This window comes from Dromaius novaehollandiae, chromosome 2 (genome assembly GCF_036370855.1).
Source record: "Dromaius novaehollandiae isolate bDroNov1 chromosome 2, bDroNov1.hap1, whole genome shotgun sequence".
Taxonomy (NCBI): Eukaryota; Metazoa; Chordata; class Aves; order Casuariiformes; family Dromaiidae; genus Dromaius; species Dromaius novaehollandiae.
Window position 1 is genome coordinate 168,759,766 of NC_088099.1, and position 25,931 is coordinate 168,785,696.

General features: G+C 63.0%; 3 protein-coding genes across 8 annotated transcripts; 2 read left to right on the plus strand and 1 right to left on the minus strand.

The window, feature by feature from the left end:
- On the plus strand, nucleotides 1-3,215 carry LOC112993490 (uncharacterized). The gene is made up of 2 exons (XM_064507956.1): nucleotides 1-87; nucleotides 489-3,215. The coding sequence occupies exons 1-2, from the start codon at nucleotides 16-18 to the stop codon at nucleotides 1,683-1,685; spliced, it is 1,269 nt and encodes a 422-aa protein (XP_064364026.1). The 5' UTR covers nucleotides 1-15; the 3' UTR covers nucleotides 1,686-3,215.
- Nucleotides 2,553-4,082, minus strand: LRRC14 (leucine rich repeat containing 14). The gene is made up of 2 exons (XM_026117188.2): nucleotides 3,391-4,082; nucleotides 2,553-3,123 (listed from the first exon to the last, which is right to left on the minus strand). The coding sequence occupies exons 1-2, from the start codon at nucleotides 4,080-4,082 to the stop codon at nucleotides 2,553-2,555; spliced, it is 1,263 nt and encodes a 420-aa protein (XP_025972973.2).
- On the plus strand, nucleotides 4,058-25,607 carry RECQL4 (RecQ like helicase 4). 6 transcript variants are annotated; one of them, XM_064507952.1, is made up of 25 exons: nucleotides 4,058-4,777; nucleotides 6,853-6,991; nucleotides 8,550-8,583; nucleotides 9,404-9,513; nucleotides 10,449-10,592; nucleotides 11,723-12,888; nucleotides 13,893-13,992; nucleotides 16,129-16,258; nucleotides 16,661-16,780; nucleotides 17,950-18,099; nucleotides 18,556-18,648; nucleotides 18,812-18,948; nucleotides 19,082-19,165; nucleotides 19,392-19,580; nucleotides 19,660-19,842; nucleotides 20,209-20,404; nucleotides 21,466-21,743; nucleotides 22,080-22,253; nucleotides 22,533-22,704; nucleotides 22,886-23,015; nucleotides 23,178-23,350; nucleotides 23,466-23,652; nucleotides 23,843-24,008; nucleotides 24,745-24,853; nucleotides 24,983-25,607. In XM_064507952.1, exons 1-25 carry the CDS (start codon nucleotides 4,152-4,154, stop codon nucleotides 25,201-25,203), a joined length of 5,211 nt encoding a protein of 1,736 aa, XP_064364022.1. In that variant the 5' UTR covers nucleotides 4,058-4,151; the 3' UTR covers nucleotides 25,204-25,607. The 6 variants fall into 6 exon arrangements, with proteins under 6 accessions (XP_064364022.1, XP_025972970.2, XP_064364024.1 ...); XM_026117185.2 differs by having other exon boundaries at nucleotides 25,082-25,607; XM_064507954.1 differs by having other exon boundaries at nucleotides 22,080-22,217.
- Nucleotides 25,608-25,931: the final 324 nt, after the last annotated feature.

The window sequence follows — 25,931 nt, forward strand, 5'->3', positions numbered from 1 at the left end:
TTGTCGGCGCGCTCCATGACGTCACCTGCGGGCGCCGCTCGGCTCCCGGAAGCGGCGGCGCGATGGCGGCGGGCGGCGGCGCCGCAGGTACCGCCGCGGTTGCCATGGGGACGGCGGCGGCCCCGGGCCTGGGGCCGGGTCGGGCGGCGACAGGAGGCCGGGGGAGGGAGGGGAAGGGTCGTAGTCCCCCTCTGGGGGGGCTCAGGGCCGGTTCGGGGGGCGGCTGCGGCCGTGGGGCCCGGCCGGGGCAGCAGGGCTGAGGCGGCGTCGCCCCAGGGCGGTTGCGGGGGCGGGGGAGGGGGGAAGAGGGGCCGGGCCTGGCCCCGCCGTACCGTTACCGGGGGCCCCAAGCCGCTCCGGTGGCTGCAGGCAGCGAGGCGGAGCCAGAGGGGGGCCGTGACCCTTCCCCGGGCCGCGGGGCTCGGGGGGGGCAAAGCCTGGCGACGCTCCGCCGAGGGCTCCCGAACGAGGCCTCGCGTCTCCCACAGGTGCCCGGCGCCGCTGAGGCCCGGCCGGGCGCAGCCGCGATGCCGCCCAAGAGGAAGCGCGGCCAGCGAGACCTGCCTGCGGTGCCCGGCTCCGGGCGCTCGGCCCGCCGGCGCCGCCGCCCCGCTGCCACCCCGGCCCGCTTCCCCTTCAGCCGCCTGCCCGAGGACTGCCAGCTGCACGTCTTCTCCTTCCTCTCGGAGGTGGAGAAGTGCACGGCGGCGCTGGTCTGCGGCGCCTGGAGCCGCCTGATCCGCACGGCCCGGCTCTGGCGGGTGGCCGACTTCACCAGGCTCGGGGCGCTGCAGCCCGGCGCGGACGCGGCGCTGGTGTCCGCCGGGGAGTTTGAGCGCTGGAAGGCCTGGGTGCACCGCTACGCCTTCCACCTGGCCTCGCGGCGCGCCAGCCCCCGCCTGCTGCGCGCCAGCTTCGACCTGGGCGACCACGAGGCCAAGTGGGCCGAGTTCCTCTCGCGCTTCCTGGACAGCGTGCACTGCGGGGAGCTGCGCGAGCTGGAGCTCAACTGGACGCTCACCCACCTGGAGCCGCCCGACGCCCACCCGCCCGGCGCCTGCAGCATGGCCCAGGTGAGCCTGGCCAAGATGGACCAGGTGAGCCGCTTCCAGGCGCTGCTGGAGAAGCTGCTGGGGAAGGCGCCGGGGCTGGCGCGCGCCAAGCTGCCCTTCGACTGGTCGGCGCGCTCCGTCGCCACGCTCGCCCGCTTCCAGCACCTCCACACCCTCGAGCTCAAGTACTTCTGGAGCTTCAAGGGCGTCTGCCCCGAGGTCCTGCGGGAGCTCACCCGGGCGCTGCCTCGCCTCAAGACGCTCGTGCTCCACGTGCTGGTGCCCGTCAAGGACCTGGGCCTGTCCTACGCCCTCGAGTCGCGCTCCCTGGAGTACCTGGACGTGTCGCAGAGCCGGGGGCTGGTGTTCTGCCGCCTCGACCTGCCCGCCCTGCGCGCCCTGCGGGTCAAGAAGACGGTTCGGGGCATTATCCTGAACCGGAGGACGCGGCTGGCGCTGCAGAGCCGCTGGGCCTGCCTCTACGGCCTGCTGCGCGCCGGCACGCCCAACCTGCGCGTCCTCAACAACCAGGCGCTGCTGCCTCACTGGCGGGAGCAGCCCTACAAGGAGCTGGACGCGCTGCTGCTCCAGTCCTGCTACTGCACCCAGCACTCGGACACGTGGCTGCTGTAGGCGGAGGCGGCCGCGAGCCGGCTGCCGCGTGGGGCGGGCTGCGCCGTGGCTCCACGGCGCCGGGGAGGGGGGCGGCGTGGCTGGGGGGGGGGGCGAGGCGGCTCTCCTTTGCTGCTGGCGTGGAGTAAAGCGGTTTTGCACGGCTCGGGTCAGGCTCTGTGTGCTCCGCCATGGCACCCTGAGGCCGAGGCCGGTGACGCGGTGACAGCCCGAGAAGGGCGCAGCGTTCGGCCAGGAAACGCAGGCGAAGCGGCTGCGCTTGGCGGCTCCCCGGGGCACGACCGGCTCTCGTGTGCCCCCCCCCCAGCACAGGGCTGGAAACGTGGGCTTTAGCCGGCTGGTTCAGGGGAGGCTGGAAGGGCCTGGAAAAGCACGGAGAGAAGGAGAAAAAGGCACCAAACTTTGGGGGGAAAGAGGGGTTGGGGACCAAGGGACGGAGCTGGGAGCAGGGGCGCTTTGCTGCGAGCGCGGAACGGCGCCCCGGCAGAGGACGGGCGTTGCGGAGGGGCAGGAGGAACAGACGCACCGCGGCAGCGTGAACTTGGCGCTCAAGAAACCGTGGCCACGTCTGTGCCAGAGACGGGGTGCGCAGGGCAGGATCTGGCCCGCACGACGGGCAGAGGGTGCTGCCGCGGTTCACCGTGGGCTGGGGAGGGGGAAGGACACGCAAAGGGAGCTGCTCTGGGAGAGCAGAGCTGCTCATCGGGCCACCGTCACCAGCAGAGCAACAAGTCCCTAAATACCGTTAAAAAACATGTACAAACGTATTATTGCCGCGCGCAACAAACAGCAGAAGGCAGGACATCGGGAACACCCGGCCCCGCTGTCCGGGATGCGTCTCCCGCTCCGCCGCCAGCCCGCGCGGAGCTACAAGCTGAAGTAGTCGAGGGTGCTGTGCCTGCAGAGGTTCGTCGTCCAGACGGCGCCGGCGCGGCTGGAGCTCAGCAGCATGCGCTGCAGCTCGGCGCTCACCCGGGAGAACCGCTCCTCGTCCACGGAGCCGTTCAAGAGGCTGGAGGAGGAGGGCGGCCAGGGCAGCTGCTCGGCGTAGCAGTCCACGGGGTAGGGGTAAACGACCAGGCGCAGGTCCGCCAGGGCCGCCGTCCTCTGCAGCAAGGTCTTGAGCCCCCGCGTGGAAAGCGGGTTGCCGAAGACGCCCAGGTAGCGGAGGCGGGCGCAGCGGCACAGCGCCGGCAGCAGCGCGTCCAGGTGCGCGTCCGTCAGGCGGCACTCCATGATGTCCAGGTGGAGCAGCGAGGACGAGGCCTCTCCCAGAAGGCGCTGGAAGGGCTGAAGCAGGGAGTCGGAGAGGTTGTTGCCGCTCAGGTCCAGCTTCTTCAGCGCCGGCGTGTGGAGGCTCTGGGACAGGTAGCTGAGGTCGCTGGGGAGAAGGTAGCAGAAGGCAAGCTCGAGGCTCTCCAGGGGACCCTGCAGATCGCTGTGGGAGAGAAACGTTATAACCACGAGCCCCTGGAAGCCATCAGAGCAGCAGACTGGAGCTGGAAATCACCCAGGTTGAAAAATCCAAGCTGGCAGGGGACTCCGGCCAAGCTAACGCTTGCACCGAAGCTTTGATTAGGTGAGGACCATTCCTGTGGTTATCAAAAGCCCGTGTGCACACAGACCTGCACGAGGGAATGGCAGTGCGATGGCCAAGCTGCCGAACAGCCCTCGGCCACCCACCTCTGCCACATCAAGAACTTACCCGAGAAGTTGCCTCAGTTTCCCCGAAAGCCTGGAGGAACCCAAATTCAGCTCCTTGAGACGCGACAGCCTCCCGAGCTGAGCGGCAAAGTAGTGGAGGCTCCCCTCCATGCCCGCCGAGAGCCGCCGCACGTCGATGTTGCTGTAGGGCAGCTTCAGGCTGACGAGGTTGGTGAACTTGGCCATGTGCGGGAGGACCACCCGGAGGCCCGAGAGCCCCAGGTTGTTGAAGCGCAGGTCCACCTGCCGCACGCTGCCGGGGTCCAGGAACTCCAGCAGGCCCACGGTGCTGGCGATGGAGAGCTCCTCCGCCCGGAAGTCCCGGCACTTGAGGCGCAGGGCGCTGTGGGCGTTGCTCTGCAGGGCGTCCTTCAGGACCCCGTAGGACGTGCTGTTGACGAAGAGATCCACGCGGACCTCCACGGAAACGGGCCGCGGGGGCGGCGGGGCCACCGCGCTGCTGTAAGGGCCCTTCCTCCGCTTGGAAGTGCGCTCGACGCACTTGCTCTGGCGCTTGGAGAGGTCGATGCAGGCTTTGGCCAGCGTCACCGTCCTGGACCACAGGCTCATGCTCTCGGGGCCGTGGTCCACGCCGTCGTCCTGAAGGCCCGTCATGTCCAGCACCTGCAGGCACCGCCTCTTGCTGCGCAAACACAAGAGACAAGTGAACGCGCAAGAAGAGAAATCCGGCATTGACGCGGCGTTGAGTCACCCCGTGACTAGCTCCCGCTGAGCACCGCGCCGGGAACCAGCACCCCAAGGATGGTTGTGAGGAGCAAACGGGGCGTTGAACCCCACGAGGACGAGCGTCACCACTTCCATCTCCTGGAGAAGGAAGTAGCTGGCCCTCATCTCCAGAAGGGAAGAGGCTTGGGAGATCCCGCTCCGCGCCTCGTTCCCCCTGCTCCCCCCACAGCGGCCTCGCTGCTCTTCGGGCCATCAACAACTCTGAGGAACATCACACCAAGCGTGGGCCCAGACTTGGCAGATGGGGCAGGAACCGGTCCCGCTCCCGGAGAGGAGGCCGGCGCCCAGCCCGCACCTGGAGCCGTGCTGGCGGTCCTGGAGCGCCTCGTCGAGGTAGGCCACCACGCCGAGGAGGACGGCCTGCACGCAGAGCTTGCTGGGCTTCTGGAGGAGCGCGCGGTCGCAGTGCCGGCAGGCGCGCAGCAGCTGCCGGAAGCTGAGGACGGGGAAGGGCCACGCGCGCACCAGGTCGTGCAGCACCAGCGTCCGGCCGTCCAGGAAGGCGGCCTTGAAGAGCACGGCGTAGAGCTCCCGGGGCAGGAGGTCCAGGGCGGCGCGGGCGGCCGCGTGGTGGCTCGCCAGCTTGCGGGCGCAGAGGAAGACGAGGGAGTGCATGGCGGCTCGGCTGCGAGGGAGCAGCGGTGAGGGGCGGGCGGGTGAGGGGCGGCGCGATGAGGGGCCCCCCCGCGAAGAGGGGCTCAGCCCGCGACATGGCGGCGGCCCCCTAGCCACGGCCACCCAATGGGGCTCCCCCGTGGCAGCCCCCTAACCAGACCCCCCCAAGGGGTCTGCCCCATGGCACCCCCTAACCCTGACCCCCCCCACAAAGGGGCTCTGCCATGGCCCCCCCTAACCAGACCCCCCCAAAGGGTCTGCCCCATGACACCCCCTAACCAGACCCCCCCCAAAGGGTCTGCCCCATGGCACCCCCTAACCCTGACCCCCCCACAAAGGGGCTCCCCCAACCAGACCCCCCCAAAGGGGCTCCCCCATGGCACCCCCTAACCGGACCCCCCCAAGGGGTCTGCCCCATGGCACCCCCTAACCCTGACCCCCCTGCAAAGGGGCTCCCCCATGGAACCCCCTAAGCCTGACCCCCCCAAAGAGTCTGCCCCATGGCAACCCCTAACTCTGACCCCCCCCAAAGGGGCTCCCCATGGCACCCCCTAACCGGACCCCCCCAAAGGGTCTGCCCCATGGCACCCCCCAAACCAGACTCCCCCCCCCAAAGAGGCTCCCTGTGGCACCCCCTAGCCCTGACCCCCCCCACAAAGGGGTCTGCCCCATGGCACCCCCTAACCCAGACCCCCCCCAAAGCATCTGCCTAATGGCACCCCCTAACTCTTCCCCCCCCAGGGTCCCCGCATGGCACCCCCTAACCCTGACCCCTCCCAAAGGCTCTGCCCCACAGCATCCCCTAACCCCGACCCCCCCAAAAGGAGCAGCCCCACAGCAGCCCCCCCAAAGGGCCTGCCCCATGGCACCCCCTAACCCAGACCCCCCCCAAAGGCTCTGCCCCATAGCACCCCTCAACCCTGACCCCCCCCCAAGGCTCTGCCTCATGGCACCCCCTAACCCAGACCCCCCCCAAAGGGTCTGCCCCATAGCACCCCCCAACCCTGACCCCCCCCCAAGGCTCTGCCTCATGGCACCCCCTAACCCTGACCCCCCCGAAAGGAGCAGCCCCACAGCACCCCCTAACCCAGACCCCCCCCAAAGGCTCTGCCCCATAGCACCCCCCAACCCTGACCCCCCCCCCAAAGGCTCTGCCCCATGGCACCCCCTAACCCCGACCCTCCCCCCAGGGTCTCCCCACGGCACCCCCCAACCCCGACCACCCTCAGGACCCCCCATGTCGCCCCGCCCCCCGCCGGCGGCCCCGCCCCTCACCGCGCCCGGCGCCCCCCGGGCTCCGCGCTGCGCCGCTCGGCTCGGCCCGGCCCGGCCGCGGCCCCGGGCTCGGGCCCGCCGCGCTTCCGGGTGTGCGCGCTGACGCGCGGCGCCGCCCGCCGCCAATCGGGGCCGGCACACCGCGCGGCGGGGGCGGGGCCTCTGCGCGCCGCGCGCCCATTGGGTGTCCCGGCCGCCCGTCGCGGCTCCGCCCTTCCCATTGGCCGGGGCGCCGCGGGAGCGGGAGGTTTGTGCCGGCCCTCGGCGGTGAGTGCGGGGGTCGTGCCGCTCGCTCGGACGCCTGGGCCCCCCCCGGAGGGGGAGGGGTTCCCCGGGGTCAGGGGGCGCCTGGGCCCCCTCCCTGGTGGGGGAGGGGTTCCGCGGGCTCGGGGTGCCCGGACGCCTGGGCCCCCCTGGTAGGGGAGGGGAGGGGTTCCCCGGGTTCGGGGGCGCCTGGGCTTCCCTGGTGGGGGAGGGGTTCCCCGGGGTCAGGGGGCCCGGACGCCTGGGCCCCCCCCCTGGTGGGGGAGGGGTTCCTGGGGCTCGGGGGTGCCCGAACACCTGGGTCCCCCCCCGGTGGGGGAGGGGTTCCCCGGACTTGGGGGTGCCCGGACGCCTGGGCCCCTCTTTGCTCTTAATGGGGAGGGGGTCCCCCAGGTGCCAGGGCTTTGGCTAGCCCGGGGGCCCCGGTGCTCCTTGGGCCCCAGCTCTGCCCCACGGCTGGGCCCGGCTACCGGAGCTGCCCCCCGGCCTCGTCCCGGCCCCGAGACCCCCATGGCCGCGGCGTGGGGCAGCTCCCTCCCGGCTAACGCAGCGGTTCGTGCAGCCTCCAGGCGAGGAGCCCCTCGCGCTGGGCCGAGCCGCTCCGCTCCCCCGGCGCCATGGACCGCTGCCGGGAGGTCAAGGTCCTGCTGAAGCGGTGGGAGGCGGCGTTCCTGCGGGAGCATCGGAGGAAACCAACCCAGGTGCCTGGCGAGAGCGGGGGCACGCGGGAGCCTCGGGGGTCTGGGAGCTCCAGAGGCTTGTGCCGAGGACGGAAAGAAGTATCGAGCCTGGCGCTGGCATCCCTCTGGCGTTGGCGTCCCTCTGCATCTGGTTTTGGGGAGGAGAAGAGCAAAGGGAGCCCTTCGGGATGCTCTTTAGGGTAGCGGGTGTTGGTTTTTCTTTTTAATATTAGAAAAAGCAGCACGTGCTTCCGAGCTTTCCGCCTGGGAAGGCTCGCGTGACTCGGACTGGTGGGCTCCCAAAAAGAGGTACCGAGGAAGCCTTTCCTCTTCCGTCCTTCCTTGCTGCCTGTTAAATACTGCTCGGTTGGGAGCTGAGGTTCAGCGGGAGAGACCTTCCTCGGGGAGTCACCTCGGTGTCCGCCCACCAGCGAGCTGACGGGTTTTAAAGGCAGCAGGGGAACAGGAGCTTGAGGTACACAGGGAGGTTGTCGGGTTTTCTCAATCCACCGGTAACCGGTGGTCTTCAACCCATGAGCAAGTGGTCTTTGAAAAAGCACGATATCAGCTCCCGTGCCCCATTTAGCACCGCTGCGGTGCACGTGAGCAAGCAGCCACAGAAAATGGAAGGGTTAAATGAGCGTCAAAACCTCCTGGCTGCCGGGACTTTCCTTGGGCTTGACCGCTCTCCTCCAGTCAGAGCCCGTTTCTAAAAGGTTAAATCTTATACATGACGCTGAAGAAATTGTGCTAGAACAAACCCGTCCGGGGGCTGGGGACAAACACGACGCTTCTGGCCCCACCGCGGCTTTTCCAAGAACATATAAACGCCCGTCAGCAGACAGCGGTGACAAAGGTCTCTTTGTCCCCTCGCGGCTGTGCCGCAGCCTGGGGGGGCCGGGAGCCTTTGCAATGAGGGACGCCGCTCTGCTGCGTCAGCCGTGGGGTGGCAAGCCGGGTCTCGGCTTCCTCCCAAGACCGTGGGGTTTTGAGCAGCTCTCTGCCCTTCAGGGAAACCTGGGGAGAGGGAGGGAAACGGGGTGGGGAAATGAGGAAAACCCGGCGGCAAATCTCGCTTTGCCGTGAGACAACCTGCGCCTCTTCCCCTCCGGTTGCACCAGCACCGTGCTGAGCCGGCATCACCGCTGCGTGCGTCTTGGCCCGCTGAAACGCAGCAAATAACAGTGCATTTTTGTGCAAGTCCGTTAGTTTTACCATGAAACCTAAGCTTCAGGAGAGCTGCGCGTATGATTGTTGGCAGCATCTACACCTTAAGCTGTAACTTTTCCCAGGCCGTTCTGTGCTTGATTTATTTTGCACGTGAACTGGGAGCGTCAGCCCTGTCGTTCCCTGGCGGCAGGTTTGCTCGGTCGCCTGAAATAACGTCGTACGTGAGCTGCGCTTTCCCGCTTTGCCGAGGAGGAGCCCCGAACCTCCCGGCCCGTCCGCCGGCGGGAGGCTGCGGACGGGGGGGTTTGGGGAAGCCTGGGCTGGCCCCCAGCAGGAAGGGAGAGGGGGGGCTCCCGCGGCCGCGCTGCACCTTCGTCCCCCCCGTGACAGCCCTGTCTCTGTCTTGCAGACCGACATCGAGGAGGCTCCGGAGGACACCAGAAGTAAGTGCCAGCCGTGCCGGCACGCGCTGCGGGAGCGTTTGCTCGTCGGCAGGGAGAAACCCCGCTGCCACGTGGGCGCACGGACCTCGGCGGCGGCCGTAGGGGCTGCGCCGGGGAAGCAGCTCCCCTTCGGCTCCCGGGGCGCGGATGCGGGGTTTGCGGTCCCAATCACCGCGCGCAGGTGGAAATTGCGCCCCGTGGCCCTTCGCGTGCTGCAGGCTGCCCGCAGCTCTGCGCAGCCTGGTTTTTTTTAAGTCAAAACACGCGTGGAGGGGTTGCTCACAGCCATTACTTGGGCAAACACGGTATTTATAGTGACAGTGTACAGCTGGGTGTTCATAGGCAAAATTTCTCTTAGAAATAGGGAATGGTACCGTCTCTTTAGAGATATTGAAATCTTTGGAGTCTGGAACCACATGGAAGGGATCCTGAGGGGCGTCGAATCAGGGCTCTTCTCCCTTCCTGAAAAGTGTGACAGGGAACGAGAAATCCCAGGGCTCCTGCATGAAGCTTGCGAATGGGATAGCTTGAATTGAGGGGGGAAGAGCTGCCGGTGCGGAGGAGCTCGCGAGAGGCGCGTCCCAGCACTGGGCTCCCGCTGCCACCCCCGCAAGCAGCCAGGGCTGCGGGTGCTTCGTTGCGTGGGTGGGAATCGCTCACGCCGATTTTAGTGAGGGTGTGCCTGAAATTTGGAGGAAGCCCTTTACGAGACTTGCTGATGTTCCCAAATTGGGAATTACTGCTTGGATTTTCCAGTAAGCATGTGTATTCCATCAATCTGCTGAAAATCAGCCTTAATAATCTGTGTTTTGATGCGCAGAGCTCTACAAAGAATATAAAATGCTGAAGCAACGCAGAGAGCAATCAGATCTTCCCCGGTCCAGCCCGCTCTGCCAGCCGCCAGCTAAGGAAACCCCGGCCGTGGAGCAGGTACCAGAGAAACCCGTGCTTTAGCCACCCCTTGGTGGGTTCGTCTCCGGGAGTCCCCACGGGCTCAAACCTGCAGGACCTGCCTTGACGGTAGTGCTTTGGGATCTGGGGAGGTTGCAGGATTGGGCCCAAAGTCCGCCGGAGCCAAAACTGGTGTTTCAAGAAGCCCTTTCTCTGCCAGGCCCCTCCTGCTTTTCCCCACAGTGATTAGCACCCTTGACAATTTTTCCTGTTTTTGCACTGAACTTTCTTTTCTAAAGCTGCAATGTGAAAGCTGGTGGGGAATAGGAGGCTTTTCTGCAGCGTCCCTCTTAAGCCGCCTTTGCTGCTTATTACCCTGTGGGAAAAACTCCATTGATTCTGCCTCTTTATAAGGTGGTTTATTTCACCTTTGAAGGGAAAAGTGTCTTAATAGCGTTGTATAATGCCTATATTTGACTCAGCAGAAGAGTGAGACGCTAGAAGCAGAGTGTACTGAGACTATAAGGACGCTGTATCATAGGGGTGGAAGGCCTAATGGCCACAGTCTATTACACGTTTTAGAGTCCCAGGTTTCTAGACAAAATCCCATTTTATTGGGCTCAGTACACCGCTCCTTTCCTCTAGATTAACAGCCGCGGTTTGCAGCGTGGTGAGGTCTTAGCAGGCCAACAACCAGGGAAGCCCCTGCGCTTGGGGAGGGTTCCTGCCCCTGGGCTGCAGCTCTTGGAGGGCTGCAAGGTGATATATATGCTCTGGGGCTGCCGTTTTTCACTCCAAAGGGCTACGTTTGGCTGATAAATAGCACGCTGCAATATATTGCCATACAGAGGCGTATTCTCTAGCTCTGCAGCTCCTTTCCCCTCCCAGAAATAACTGGATGCGTCTCCCCGTAACTGGCTCGCGCTCACAGAAAGGCTCCTGTGTGGATTTAACTGTTCTTTGCATTATTCCAGGTGCCGGACTCTGGTTGTTGGGGGACACATCTGAACCGGCAGCCGAAGGCCCCCGGACTGAGCCCCCGCGTCCAGGACGCGCTGAAAGCCTCTGCGCAGTACTTCGGGATGAAGCTGAAGTCGAACCTCGGGGCGGCCGTAAAGGTCTGGGCTCGCAGGGACCGGCGCTGGGGTGATGGCGGTGTGGGTCACGGGCTCGCAAAAGGGGACACGGACAGGTATTAACGGTACACGAGTGGACAGGGCTTTTGAGGATGCGACACCTCGCACGAGCTGCGGTTGGGTCAAGATGTTGGCTTTAAGCAAGCTGCAAGACGTGGTGGCTTCCACTTTTTTTTTTAAAAAAAAGAGAAAAACAGCAATTGCTGCCCTTGTTCTCAGGGAAACTTCTCATGCCTTGGAGGCATCTGTAGGAGTGGGTGGCACGCAGTGGAGAGAAGCTCCTCCTGAAGCTGTTTGTGACCCTTTTTCCTCAAACGTAGCGTACAGCTGGTGTTTTGTAGCAAGGATGGAGGTTAGGTTTGGATATCCGCTAACTGTTGCGGTTACTGTTGTAAAAAGCCCTCTGAAATACTGTTGTCTAGATGCAGTCACACAGGAGCTTCTCTTCTGAGTGGTGAAACACAGACAAATGTCCTTGCTGCAGCCTGTTAGACCAGGTCTAGCTCTTCTGGGCAATCCTGCTGGAGAGCTACCACGCTCTTCTTCAGACCGGGCTGCGTTCAGCATTTGCTGGAAGGATCTCGGCAGGATGCAGGCTTCATTTAAAGGCTTGTGTTTGCTCACCAGACGTGGCCGGTGGCCCAGGCTGCCTTTTGGTAGAGGGCAGTGGGGCCTCTGGCCAGAAGGGGCTCTGAGTCGCGGTCCCTCCTGCCACAGCCATCCTTGCCGCTCTGTTAGTGCAGGATGGGAGCTGGGAATAGGAAATACCCACAAGTTAAGGCTGTGGGGGGCTTTCGAGGTGTCACAGCTTTACGTGCTGCTGCTATCCTGCAGCCTGCAAAATGCAGCCAGCTCTGCCGGTGATTTCTCCAGGGAATCCCAAAAGGAGCAAATCTGGGGCTGCTGCTGGAGGTTTGTCCCTTGTGGTGGGAATGTACGGAAGTCTCGTCCGGTGTGGTTGGATTTGAAGGTGGGCACGTCTGGGGCGGGGTGGAGAGCGGCCAAGGCTGTTTCGGAGGCTGTTTGTGGCATCTCCCCGTGGGCAGGGGCAGCGCAGGGCCTCTGCTGGGAGAGACGACTGAAAACCGGCTCTTATTTACCTCCAACTGCAGGAGAGGCCTCCGGCCCTGAGGAGGACCCTGACTCCGAGGAGGAAACCGGCTGTGCCCAAGCTGGAGAAGAGTTTGGAGAGCAGTGACAAGGGCCCGTCCCCAAACCTGGCGCTCGGGGAGGCTTTGAAGAGCAGTGCAGGAGGGGGAGCAGATCGAGGTGAACTGGAAGATCCCCTCCTCCCTCCCTCGGTATCGGGGCTGGCCCCTATCGTCCTCTCTGCCGGGGTGAAGCCCAGGCCGCAGGTGAACAAATTCCAGCAGCTGAAGCAGACGGTGGCCCGGCGATTGGGCTCCCTGGATCCCGGCTGGCTGCAGAGGTGCCAGGGGGTGCCCGGACGCGAAGAGGCGATGACGGGAGAAGAGAGCGTCTCTACCCCGAACAGCGAGGACCCAGAGCAGGGAGAACGAGGCCCTGCCTCGCAGCGGGACTCGCGCGTCCCTTCTCTCAACCCAGACAGTTGCACTGAAGCTCAGTGCCTGGAAGGGGGGAATATTCCCCCCCTGGAGAACTGTTTGCCGGAGAGCTGGAAGCAGGAGAAAAGGCGCGAGCCCTCGAAGGAGGGAGAACATCGTGGCACAGTGCTGGAGAGCGGTGAGCCGACCGCCCCTGGGGGCGATGAGCACCAAGCAGGAGGGCAGGGCAAGCAGGCTGGAAAAGGGAAGAGCGATGGCCTGAGCTTGGCGCTTGAGGGCGGCCTGGGATCGGCGATCAAAGGGTGCGCAGGTAAATCGGAAAGCGTCTCCGAAGTCGCCACTCAGGAGGGAGAGCGGGAAGAGGTTGGCAGGGCTCCCCCGGAGCAGGAAGGGGCCGTTGGCCAAACGGAGGATGGACCCGCTCGGTCCAAGAAGGTCAGAGCCTCCAGGAGGAAGAGGCAACGAGATGCTGGAGAAGACGGCGGGGCGGCCGGTCCGGGAGACAGCGCAGCTCCCGCGAAGCTCCGGCGGACGGCCAGGGCGGCGACAGGCTGCCGGGGCTCAGCTCGGAGAGCCAGCGGTGCCGTCAGCAGGCCGAAGCAGAGCGAATACGACTGGGAAGGAGAGGACGAGGAACGCGCGGCAGCCCACGAGGAGGAAGGGAAGGAGGTGTCAGCACCCTCTGAAAACCTCTTGGGAGAGGCTGAGGACGACGGCAAGCCCAGACGCACCAGCAGACCCGTCGCTGCCAGGTAGTCACGACCTTCCTGCTGGTCCTTCCCGGCAAGGCCCGGGTGCCGGCCGCACGAGCTTTTTTTTTTTCTCATGAGTAAATTCTGTGGGTTCTTTCAGCCTGATTTTTCTTACACACTTATGCTTTCTGCCTGCCTTTTCTCCCTCTCCCACAATATCCACATCTGTTGGCTCCCCTCAGTCGTACTTAGGAAAGAAAAGATATAGAGCATTAACTTCATGCATGAGTCAAAACAAACAAACAAAAAAAACGAAGATTGTGGGTAGGGTCCTGCCAATGGTGGGTGCAGGTGGGAGCTGAGATTGCCGTTCTCCTTTTTATATTATATGTTTTTATTTTTATAAATATATATGTATAAAATGAAATAGCAAGTGGAGAGGGCTGTGCTTGACCACGTGTACATGAGGTTTTCCCCCTGTGCTGCTGACTGTGCAATGGGTTTTTCAGTTACTGCTTTTACGGCTCTGAAGCTGGGGTGACATTTTCCCCGTTTTCCCTGTTTTCCTGTTCTGGGTGATGCTGTGCAGTGGGTGCTGTGCTGGGAGGCACCGTGGCAGAGTCTGGCCCTCCCTTTGGCTAGCCCGGGGGTCGGGATGGCTGGAGTTTCCCCCTGGTTGTCCGGGGATGCCCAGCCCACATTTTCCAGAGGTGCTTTGTGCTGAGGGTGATGGGTGCCTGTGTCCTCCTCGCTCTGCTCTGTCTGGGGCCCTCAGAGTGGGGGGAAAAACCATAAACATGGGTCAGAGCTTTTCTATGGCCCAGATTCCCACAGGAGGGGAGCTTATGCAGCACTCGGAAAGCCTTGGCTGGGAGCAGCAGGGGCAGAACGGGTGGGAATGGTTTCCCTGGCGCTGCCGCAGTTGTGCTTGGTGGTATCTTAGCTCTCCACCTTCCCTGCTCCTTCAGATCCTGGCCTTTCTGCCCTGCACCAGCAACGTGCTCTGCTGCGTTTGCACACCCAGGGGATGTTCTGCTTGTCATAACGACCGTTTCACTTTTCAGGGCACCTCTGCGGAAAGAGGGCAACTTCGTCAAGCTTAACCTCAAGAAGAAATCTCACGTTAGAGGTTACGTGTTGAAAGGAAATCGCCTCCGCAAACAGGTAAAGCGCTGCTGCCTCGGCAGGTGTTCCCATGCTGTTAGCCTCTCCCTAATCATCTCAACAGCCCTGTTGGACAGCTGAGGCCCCTGACAGCAAGGAAACCCAGCTGCAGGTATTGGGGGCATTAACATGTTAAACGACTGCCTTACTTCGTGGTTTCTGTAGAGTTTTGGGGACCTCTGAATGGGGGAAATCCCAGCCCGCTCGAAGGAGACGCTAAGCAGAGGTGCCGAGCTCGCCTTCCAACGAAAGGTGCCCCGAACCCCGCGGCTCCAGCCGAGCACTCCCAGCAGCCGCGCTCCGACTCCGATTCCCTTTCCCCCGCGCACTGTGCAGCTCTGATTGGATACAGTTGATTTCTCTCTCCATCCCAAATTGTGTAGCTTTACTGTGCCGAGCAGCTGCCGCGTTTTTGCCCTGAAGAGAGCTGTGCAAGCAGAAAGAGCTTGGCGTCAGCACGCGTGTGGGTTGCAAGCATGACCGTTAAAGATGCATTTCATCTGCTTCTCTAAGAGGGCTGTGTTTCAGGAGGTGGCATTTCTGGTCTCTGCCCAAAGATGATTACTTTTTACATTCGAGTAAAGCTCCTTCTTGGAAGGAGTGTGTGAGACAGGCAAGCATCGGAAGCGTGTGTTCGAAGAGCCTCGAGCCCTCTCCCGTTCTGCATTGTTGTGGCTGGCTGTAACGGCACCTGGATGAACAGCTTGTTGAGCCTTGTTTGGATTATTTGGGCTCCGGGTGTTGAGGGGATTCAGGCAGCCCGAGGGTGGGTCTGCTGCCAGCAAATCTGAGGCACCGCCTTCGCTCTTTGGGGTGCAGATCCTGGCGCCATCTCCAGACTGGCAGTTTGGTCCTACTCCTCCGTCTGTCCCCGAATCCCCACGTTGCAGACATGCAGAGAGCCTGAGAGCTCAGAGATCTGGAAAAGCTGCCGCTGCGGCTTTAGGAGGCTTTTTCCTCACCTCGGCTCACCCTCTTGCTGCACAGGGCTTCTCCCGCTTGCCAGCTAGGTAAACCAGACCAGAGCATCACCTGGGTCTCAAGTTAAACAGGCGCGTGCCCAAAGGGCTGCTGCCTTCTCATTTTCTCTGTTCTTGCAGCTTCCGCACACAGAAGGCAGAGGCACATTGCTTCCCTGCTCTGCTGCAAAAGTGTAGGGGTTTCTTTGTTGTTTTTTGCTGTTTTTTCCTTCCTCTCTCTTCATGTTTTGGGATGAAATCCTTTGGGGTCATCTCTGACAGGAGACGCTGGATATATAGATCAGCTTTCTGGGGAAGAAGTGCTGAGCTGTTGCTGGGACTTGCTGTGCGCGCGTGCATCACGCACGTGTGAGAGAGGAAAACCTGCCCAGAGGGAGCTGGGGGAGGAGAGCATTAGCTGGAAGAAAACTGCCTTTATTTTTAAAGCTTAGCTTGTTTATGCAGCATTTCTGCAAAAGCTCGATGCCCAGGCGAAGGGAGCAAGAAGTAGGAAAACAACTTGGGCGCTTCTCAAGACAGTTTGTGGAGACCGACAGGCTTGGCCTGGGCCCGTGACGCAGCTGGTGCAGGCTGCAGCTCCGTTGGGTTGGCCGCTCTCGCTTGGGGACGTGGTAGCGTTCTCCTTGCCAGGGTTGTGTGTGAGCCGCTGGTGCTCAGCAGTGCTGGACGATGTGCAAATGTACACCGAGGGGTGAAATCGCTGCCCTGATGACTTGCGGTGTTGGGTGGTCTTGGGCACTGGTTCTCCAACGCTTCTGCTTGAGCCTGCTCTGAGGTTGTGACTCGCTTTCCCTCTTCCTTCGTGTTATGAAAATGGTCCTGCACCTGGTCTTTGAGAGCGGCCAGAGGAGATCCAGGGAAGAACAGAGCAAGCAGATACTGACACTTCCCTCAGGATACCCCCCACAACCCCCAGGATGGGGTCTTGGTGTTCAGTAGCCCTCGGTGGGATTTTCTTCTGTGCCTGAACACCTGGGCAGGGGACAGCAAGGCCTTCTCCCACTCGTGTGAGCTATCAAAACGCAGCTTCTGCTCGGGTCGCTCCTGCCTCTCCGTCCTCTGCCGATGAACAGGTCCAGGGCTCTTTGCTTCACGGCTGCGTGCAGTGTTACTCCGTGCTGGTGTGTTAATGCTGGCGGTTGTGCTTGCTTTACAGGTGTGGAAGCAGAAGTGGCAGAAGAAAGGAGAGCATTTTGGAGGAGGCAGCAGGTCCCTTGACAGAAGCTCGGACGTCTGCTTCAGATGTGGCGGGACGGGGCACTGGGCGTCCGCGTGCAAGGGCCGAGGTAAGGCTTCAGCCCTCCGTTTGCCTGACAGAGCTGTAGATCAGAGGTGAGATCTGGCAGCAGGTTGATCTTTCTCTTCGGCATGAAGAGCATTTGAGGAGGGTTAGGTGGCTGCTTGCTGTTTCTGAACAAGCGTCTTGCTTTCCCATCTCCCTGCGGCTTCTCTCTGCTGGTAACTTAAGGACCTCAGGGAAAATAGCCTGTAGGAAGAGAGGGTGAAAAGATTAGGTGTGAATGGAACTAAACAGAGAAGGGCACTGGGACCTTCTCTGCCTCCAAGCGACCGAAATCTGCAGGGACTCGTTTGGGAGGGCAGAAGGTGCTTTCCAATGCCAGGACAGCCCTGTTTCACGGAGCATTTGGGTCTGTGGCTGACCAAGCGTGACTGCCCCTCGCCAACAGGCCCAGCTGCTGCTAATCCACTGCTGGAGGAGACCGGCCACGCGGCCGAAGAGGAGGCTCCCTTGCCCACGTTGGAAGAAGTGGCCCGGATGACCAACACTGTGTACCGAGAGCTCTCCGGTGAGACCCTGAGCTGTCAGGGCTCTGTCCCCACCAGCTCCTCCGTGGGGACGGTGCGGGCAGAGGCTTTGCTTGCCGAGCTCCCAGCCTGCCTTGCTCCCCGGTGATGCCACAGCTGGCTCTGGAGCAGCAACGCTGCCCGGGATGAGCTTCCGGAGGCCACCAAATTGTGTCCTTTCCTTTCCCTGTGGGAAGAGAGCTGAAAGTTGTTTGTTTGTATGTGATGCTCAAGGGTTTGCGTGGAACCAGATGGTTGTCTCACCAATTGGGGTTCATACTGGTTAGCAAGACACAACCCCTTGAGGAACACCAGCCCTCTGGCTGGCCTGTACTGGCTGGCAGGCCTTCCCTGGGTCCAAAGCAGCCTAAAATATGTCTCAGGAATCCTCTTTTTCTCCTCCTGGCTAATTCTCCTTCTGCTGCAGCCAGTGAGGCTCTTTGATGGCCTTGCAGAACCCTGTCCTTGGTGAAGCTTTTGGCTTCCCCACATTGGCAGATAACAACCTGGCGGGGTGGTTTGCACAGGCGAGTGAGCCCGTTCAGTTTGCCCTGGGCTGGGAGCTTCATCTGCCCGTGATGAGGGGTCGCTAGTGGCTCCGCAACCGCTCGTCCCTTTGAGCCAAGCGGAAGTGCCTGGCTAGAGCTCACCCAGGCCTCTTGGCCGGGATGCCCGGCCCTTCTCCTGCCCCAGCGAAGGGGAGCCCCGTCGCGGAGCCGTCGCAGGACTGCAGATGGCCATGGGCAGCACGGGAGTTCAGTCACACCTACAGCGTCCCAGAGGCCAGGCAGGGGTGTAAACAGCTCCGCAGCCCTGCTGGGATCGCTCTGTCCGCGCTCTCTGCGGGTGACTGCCTCTCATCCACTGTTGTTATCGCTGTCCCAGACCTGCTAATAAGCCGGGGAGGGAGAAGAGATGGCAATTTTGGAGAAAGATGCAAGGCCAGAGCGTAGTGCACCAGCTTTTCTGGCTGGAAAGGGCTGCAGCAGCCAGGATGGGGCCTCGTGCTGCGCTGGGGTGGCAGGTTTGCATCTGGGAGGTTACGGACCCACCGACCCGGCTCGCTCCCGTGCGGTGGGCGTCAAGGGTGGGTGGGGGCCTGTCCCATCTGAGCATGGTGGGAAGAGCTGCCCGCGGGCCGTGTGGCACGTGACTTCAACTTCATCCCCAGCAGAGAGCAGAAGCAGCAGCCAGGAGGGGCACGAGGAGGTCTCGGAGGAGGCACCTTACCTGGATGTGCAGAGGCCGGCGTATGAGCCACCCGCTCCGCCGGCCCCCATGGAGCCCCTTTACGGCCTGGGGCCAGACGGGAAGGTGGGAGGTAAGGTCCCTGCGCTTCTGGTGCTGAGCGAGCCAGGCTCATGGCTGCTCCTGCCTCAGGGTGGGCTCGCCGTCGCTCCCGAGCCATCGCTGCTTGGAAAGGTGTCATCCGCGGAGCGGACATTGGCCCTGTTTGATTTGCATGCTGTGCGGAGCACGTTGCTTTGCAAGCTCCAGCTCCAGCTAGTCCTCCGGGGATTTACAGCCCTGCTGGGGTCGGGATACATTGCTACAAGGACTTGCTCTCAATTTGCTCTTGGCCTCATTTCCCCAGGGAGAACAGGCGCAGTGGGAATAGCATCTGCCATTACTAAACAGTTGGCCACACGTTGCTCCCAGAGCCCCTTTACAGCTCCTGGGCCTTGCTGGAGGGGCTGGCAGCTCCCTCTGCGAACCCAGGTGCTCCTCTGGTTCCTCTGAGCCTGGGGTCTGACTGACCGTGTTTCCCCCCGTGCAGAGACCCCCGAGGAGGTGTTTCAGGCTCTGTCGGAGCTGGGGTACAGCTCCTTCCGCCCAGGCCAGGAGGTGGCTGTCATGAGGATCCTCTCAGGTGGGTTTGCTTCCCCTCGAGCTTCCTTCATTCCAGCCGCCCTGCGGTTTGGGATCCTTCCGCTCCCCTACCCTGCATGGCGCATGGGGGCGGCTGGGACGTGCCCGGTTCTCCCCCGTTGTGCCACCTCCGCCGGTAAGTTCGCAGCCTCTCCTTCTGCCAGGCCTGTCCACGCTGGTCGTGCTGTCGACGGGGATGGGGAAGTCCCTGTGCTACCAGCTCCCCGCCTACCTCTACCACAAGCGCTCCAAGTGCGTCACCTTGGTCGTCTCCCCGCTGGTGTCGCTGATGGACGACCAGGTACCGGCACCTGGCTTTGACGCCGGGAAGGTGGCGGCCACGGAGGTGGACAACCGAGGGGTTTCCCCCCGCAATTACTGGCCGCGACGCGGGTCAGAGCTGCACCCGCGTGGGTAACGGGCTTTGCTTCCAGGTTTCGGGGCTGCCGCCGCGCCTGAAGGCTGTCTGCATCCACTCCAACATGAGCAAGGCGCAGCGGGAGGCGGCTGTGGAGAAGGTGAGGGGCTGCGGCTCGGCCCTCCCGGGGGAGAATCGTGTGTTTGCTCAGGGCCTGCTTCGCTCCCCGGCGAGGTTGTCCCGAGGCTGGTGTCGCCCAGCGGCGCCGAGACGGCCGGTGGCAGCGTGGCACGAGGTGGCAGCCCCCCATCCAGGCCGTTCTGGGCAGCGGGGACAGGTAAAACACTCCTGGGGCAACTCTCCTTCCCGCACCGTCCGTCCCGCAGGTGAGGAAGGGCAAGGTGCACGTGCTGCTGCTGTCCCCCGAGGCCCTGGTGGGCGGAGGCGGCTCGGGGTCCAGCTGCCTGCCCTCCGCCGACCAGCTCCCCGCCGTGGCCTTCGCCTGCATCGACGAGGCTCACTGCGTCTCCGAGTGGTCCCACAACTTCCGCCCGTGCTACCTGCGGCTCTGCAAGGTGCGAGGGGGGGGGGCCAGCGGAGGTAAGACCCCAGCCCCCGGCCTCGCGGGTGAGCCTCGTTCCTTCCTCCTCGCAGGTCCTCCGGGATCGCCTGGGCGTGCGCTGCTTCCTGGGCCTCACAGCTACTGCCACCCTGGCCACGGCACAGGACGTGGCCCAGCACCTCGGGATGCAGGAGGGCGAGGGAATAGCCGTGCGCTCTGCCGCCGTGCCTCCGAACCTGCGCCTCTCTGTCTCGATGGACAGGGATAGAGATCAGGTAGCGGCAAGGACGGGTCTCTGCCGGTTCTTCCCCCGGGCTTGGCCGTGGATTGTGTGATTTTTGAGGAAATAGAGGTGCTCTGCTGGCCCAGCTTGGCTGGGTCTCCCCCTTTGCCTGCCTGCTGCAAGTCGGGGTGGCGCAGCTAGGGAGGTACCCCATATCCTTGTGCGTGCATGAAGCTGGGTCCCACCATTCATCCTCTGGGACTTCACAGCAAGATTCAAGTTTGTTGCTGGGATGCACCAGTTTTGGGGCAGATGAGGTGTTTCTGGGAGAGGAGAGTCTCAGCCCTCTTATAGGGCTTTCCCAAAGAGCGAGCCCCACGGCTTGAAAAGAGGCTCGTCGTCTTCTGTGTGTTTGCAGGCCCTGATCTCCCTGCTGCGGGGGGAGCGGTTTGGGTGCCTGGACTCCATAATCGTGTACTGCACGCGCCGGGAGGAGACGGCTCGCATCGCGGCGCTCATCCGCACGTGCCTCCAAGGAACGGTGCTCAGGGAGTCCGCGGCAGCCGGGGAGCCAGGGCAGGATGACAGCTCTGGGGAAAGGAAGAAAGCAAAGGGTAGGGACGTGGCCCTCGCTCTGGCCCTGGAGGCAGATCCGCTAACGCAGAGTGCTCGTCCCTGCTGCGTGGGGCTCTCCGCAGCAGCTTGCTGGCCCCTGAAATCCAGCAGTGCCTCCATCAGCCGCTTCGTGCTTCAAACCCAGCTTCCCCGCTGCTCGTTCACCCCGGGCGCAGAGCGCTGCTCTTGACAGCAGGATCACGAAAGCATTTGTCTTCTGGCTGCATCAGAGGTTTTAGAGCTTGGCTTTGATTTTTCTGATGACAGCCTCTAATGACAGATGATGATTAGCTGTTGTTTGTACCAGGCTTTATGTTTGTTTCTTTTGTATGCAGGGAGCCTTAATTATGCTGCTCTCTAGGGTTTTCTTGCCAAGCCTAATATCCGAGGCGTAGAGTCTTTGTTCTTGCACTCTAAATTATAACTTCTGTCATCTCGGCCGAGCTCTGCCTTCTCCGAGTGTTGGAAGTTTGGGCCCTAGGGATCCTGCTGGGCCCTTTTCCCCCGGGTGCACAGCACAGCTCAGCTGTGGGCTTAAGTTAACAAATTGCTGCGCAGCTGAGACCACAGCAGGCACCAGGTAAAATGCACTTATTTATGACCCAACAAGAGAAGCTTAAGAGAATTGTGTGGCCGTATGCCTACGGGTCAGCGCAGCGGGACAGGAGCCCTCTCCCAGTGGTGAACAGCAGCCTGGGGGTCTTGGACCATCCCTGCCCACTGCCTTGCTGAGGTTCCTCAGGACCCACCTCTGCTTAAAATACTGCTGGAGCGATTCGCTTTGTGGGCTTGGTCTCAGCTGTGTTTGTTTTTGATCACCTTGACTGTTTCCACCTGCGCTCCTTTGCCCTGGAGTGAGGGTGCCCTGCTCCTGCCCTGCCAGCAGCTAGTTTCTGCTCAGACAGGCTGTGGCTGTCTCTTTCCTGGTGTTTGCTGTTCATTTTCATCCCTGATTTAATTAGTAGCTGTTTGCGAGGTGCTTTTGATGATCAAAAGTGGTGTTGCTGATGGTAATGAAGTGCCACTAAAGCCTCTCTCCTGCCTTGTCTCCACGGCACAGCGAAGAAGAGCATCCGCCGCCCTCTCAAGTGGGTCGCCGATGCCTACCACGCTGGCTTGTCCGCTGCCGAGCGCCGCCGCGTCCAGAACAACTTCATGTGTGGCCAGCTCCGAGTGGTGGTGGCCACGGTGGCCTTCGGCATGGGGCTGGACAAGTCGGACGTGCGCGGCATCGTGCACTACAACATGCCCAAGAACTTTGAGAGCTACGTGCAGGAGATCGGCCGGGCTGGGCGGGACGGCGAGCCGGCCCACTGCCACCTCTTCTTGGACCCGGAGGTAACGGCTGCTGGCAGAGTGCGAGGTTTCTCCCTAAAATATGGGGCCTTGCGCAGATCTGGTGCTTTGCAAAGCCCTGAAACCGCAGTCCCATTGGACGCACCCGCTCAGGCGGCTGCTGTCTCCCGAGGTGACCCAGGGAGCTTTACAGCATGTTCGGGAGCAAAGTGATCTAGAGGCTTGTGGCATTTGGCCCCAGGGAAGGACAGAAGTCCTTCCACCAGCAGGGCAGTGATATGCCCTTATCCTGCCCTCTCCAAGCCGAGGACGAGGCCAGGACAAGGCTCCCGGCAGCCAGGCTCACCGCCGTCTCTGCTGTCCCCCTCTCCTCCGCAGGGCGGGGATCTCCACGAACTGAGGCGACACATCTACGGCGACACTGTGGACTTTTTCACCATCAAGAAGCTAGTGCAGAAAGTTTTCTCTCGCTGCAAGTGCCTGGAGCTTCATCGGAAACAGCAGGACGTCGCCGGGGTGAGGAAGGGGCCTCCCGCCTCGCTGGCCCTCCAGGTGCGGCCGAGGACTCCCAGCCCTGCTCCCATGGCCTGGCTGCCTGCCCTTGGGGGGCCCCATGATAGTCCCGTCTGTCAACTCCTTTAATGGGCTAAAATGGCAGAAAATGCCATGATTTTGAGGGGGGAAAACCAGCTGGGCTGTGCACGCTCTGCCAGAGAAGAGCAGGATCCTACCCGTTCCCTCCGTCGTGGCGATGCCCGGTGAACCCGCTGCTGCCGTGCGCGGTGAACCCGTCACCACGAGGCGCGATGAACCCGCTGCATTCCCTCGCAGGGCGGGGAGGTGGACGATGCCGAAATGGCCGAGCTCTCGGAGGAGCAGGACGCCGGCGCGGCTCCGCGGGCCGCGGGGCAGAGCGCGGAGCAGCAGCAGCGGGTGTGTTACAAGCACGAGCGGGCCATCCCCATCCAGCAAACCGTGGAGTCTCTGGACGTCCGCGAGGAAGGTGAGGTGGGCATCGGCGGAGAGGGTGGACTGGGAGTGGGATGCGGCACCGGTCCCACAGGCAGGAGCTGCTCGGGGGGCCCAGCGGAGGTCCCGAGCGAGGTGGTGGCAGAGTGAGGGAGGTCAGCAGCCGTGCCAGACCCCTCCGCGGCCCCCCCCAGCTCAGCTCTCCTCTCCTGCAGGTATCGAGACGCTGCTGTGCTATCTGGAGCTGCACCCGCGGCGCTGGCTCAAGCTGCTGCCCCCCACCTACTCCTCCTGCCGCGTGCTGTGCTACGGGGGCCCCCAGCAGCTCAGGGCCGCGGCGAGGAGGTGAGAGCCGTGCCGCGACGAGAGGACGGCGCTTGGGGTGGCGGTGCCCCGCTCGCCCCCGGGGACGGTCCCGGCGCGACCCCTCTCCCCGCGGCGTGGTTTCGCCTTGGTCCTCGGCTTCGAGCCAAGCGCCAGCGGCTCTCTGCTCTCCGCTGCCCTCAGCTCTCCCCCCATCGCCGTGTTCCTGGCCCGCGAGCGCCTGGCGGGGAGGGACCACGGCCGCGCCAGCTCCGTGGAGTTCGACGTGGTCTCGCTGAGCGACTCCATGGGCTGGGAGGTGACGCTCGTGAAGCGAGCCCTGCGCCAGCTCCAGTGGGACCCGCGGCTGCAGCAAGGTACCGGCCGCCCGGGGCGCCGCGTGGGTGCTGGGAGGCCGCGCGTCCCCCCTGCACCTCCGGAGAGGTTGCTGGGGGCTGCTGCGAGGGCTCAGCAGAGCTCTCCTGCGTTCAGGCGGCCGCGGCACCGGGAAAAGCGGCGTCCTGGTGGAGTTCGGAGACCTCTCCTTCCACCTGCGCGCCTACGGTGACCTCGCAGACCAGGAGCTGGACTCCGTGTGCGACTTCCTCCACCAAAGGGTGGTGGCCCGGGAGAAGATGGCTCTCGGCCAGCTCCGCGCCTGCTTCCAGGCCTTCCAGAGGTGCGTGTGGGCGGCGGGGAGGGGGTCCGACCCCGCGGGCTGGCAGCAGTCTGGCTCCACGCCGTACACCCCAAGGGAAGGGGGCTGTTCCCAGCACAGCTGCCCAGCCTCCCTTCCTTCCCCGGGCCCGTTTCGGAGCTCGCGGCTCTTTTGGAGCCGCGGCGCGGCTGACGCTTGTGTCACGGAGCAGCGTGGCCTTCCGGACCTGTGACCCACATCCCGAGCATGCGGAGGAGGAGAGGAGCTCCCGCCTGAAGGCCCTGCTCAGGGACTACTTTGAGGAGAAACCCTCCGGAGAGCAGGCCGAGCCTGGCCGCGAGAGCGATACCGAGGAAGAGGCCCTCAGCGATGCCAAGGTGAGCTAATCCCGTCTTTTATCGGGAGCCGGTTTGGCACGTCTGGATCGCCCGCAGGCTGGTCGTTCTGGTGCCGCATACGTGCAGTGTTGCCATCCCAGGGATCCCTTCCCAGAGGGGAAACTGGGGCACACTGGGCTGGACTGGAAGCAGCTTCGAAATCCTTTGCAATCGCTGCTCATCCCAGAGGCCCCTCCAAGTGGCGGTCGAAGCACATCGCATCTGAACTTCACATGCTCCGCGTGCGTGCGTTTAAGTCGGAAAGCATTTAATTTGCCTTTGGGTTTTTGCAAAGAGCTGGCGGCTGCTGTTCTTTATCACTGCTCCAGGGAAAGAAATTGCCCACGCTGTCAAGGGCTGAAAGAGGAGGGGAGGAAACACTGGGTTGACGGCTCTGAGTATTGTTCTGCAGGAGGCAGAAAACGACGGCTGTCAGCGGGCTCTGTGATGCCCGGGCAATTACAGAGGTGTTTTTGAGCTAAAACAGAGCATTTTCCCTCTGTTTTGGCAAGTCGCTCGTCTGATTCCTCCCCTTCCCTGCTCGACCCAGCTCTCCTTGAGTTGTCTAACACGTGTTTTCCAATTGTGGATGATCAATGCTGTTTCCAAGCGATCCGCTTGTGCTGCAACAGGCAAACGGGCACTGCCGAGGGTTGTTCTTGTCCGACCGAGACCCTCAGCGGCTCTGGGCGAGGAGGAGAGGGAAAGGACGAACCCTGTTCTGTTGCCTTTGCAGCTCCGCGACTGGGAGAGCCAGATCCGTTCGGACATCCGGCACTTCCTCGCCATCCGCCAGGACGAGAAGTTCTCCGGCAGAGCCATCGCCAGGATATTTCACGGCATCGGTAAGAGGTGCAGAACCGGGTTTCTTCCGCCCGGCTCCAGCACGGACCCGCTCCGGTTTGGCACTGGGGCTCCGGTGCTTTGCCGCGTGGGAGGGTTGCACCTCCCTCTAGTGCCAACCCGTTTCACAGCTCGGGGGCTGCTCGATGCATCAGCTCGGCCTTCCTTCGCCGCCTGCTCGCGGGGGCGACGGTCCCGGGCGCTGAATGCGGGGGCTTCTCTCCGCGCAGGCAGCCCCTGCTACCCGGCGCAGGTCTACGGGCGCGACCGCCGCTTCTGGAGGAAATACCTCCATTTCGACTTCAATAAACTCGCGCGCCTGGCCACGGAGGAGATCCTCGGGAGCAGGTGAGGGCGCGGCGACGGACTGCATCGCCCGCGGGACTGCGTCCGCCCGGAGCGGCCCACTCCTCTTCGCGCGCCGGAGGAAGGCAACCCTAGATCCGCAGCCTGTGCGCGCCTGATCGCTGGGGGGAGGGACCACCTCTTTGCCCCCTCTGTGAGGGAAAGGGGAGGAAGCAGGGTGCCGGCTGCAGCAGGGCTCGCTCCTGCCGCGGTGTGGGGCCGCCTGGACCCCTTTCCCTTCTCGCCTTCACCCCAGGAAGGGGCTGCCGGCGGTTTTGTACCCCAGCCGCCCCTGGTGCCTCATGGTGAGCAGGGATGGGGGGTGGCTGGCCCCCCTCGGCCCCTGGGGCCGCGGCTGCCCCCAGCGCTGCATCTGGTTTTATCAAGAAACGAATAAACTGGGTAAATGGCCTCTCGCCCCGCTGGCTTTCTGCCCCTATGCTGGGGGTTTTAGCATCTGCCCCATGGCCACCCTCTATGGGCTTTCTGCCCCAGGACCTCCACGACCATAGAGAAGAGCGCACGTGGGCCTAAACCGGCCCGCTTGTTCCTTGTACCACTGAGTAGCTGGCCAGAGCAGGCACCCTTCTACCTCAGCTCCATGCGGGGAAGGAAGCGGCCGCTCTAGCCCGTCCCGCCGCATTCTCTGTGGCTGCGGAGGCCCAGGGCGTGCTGGTGGGGTTGCCATGGTAACCGGCAGTGTTGTTGGGGGTGGTGGGGCCCTGTTGCTATGGC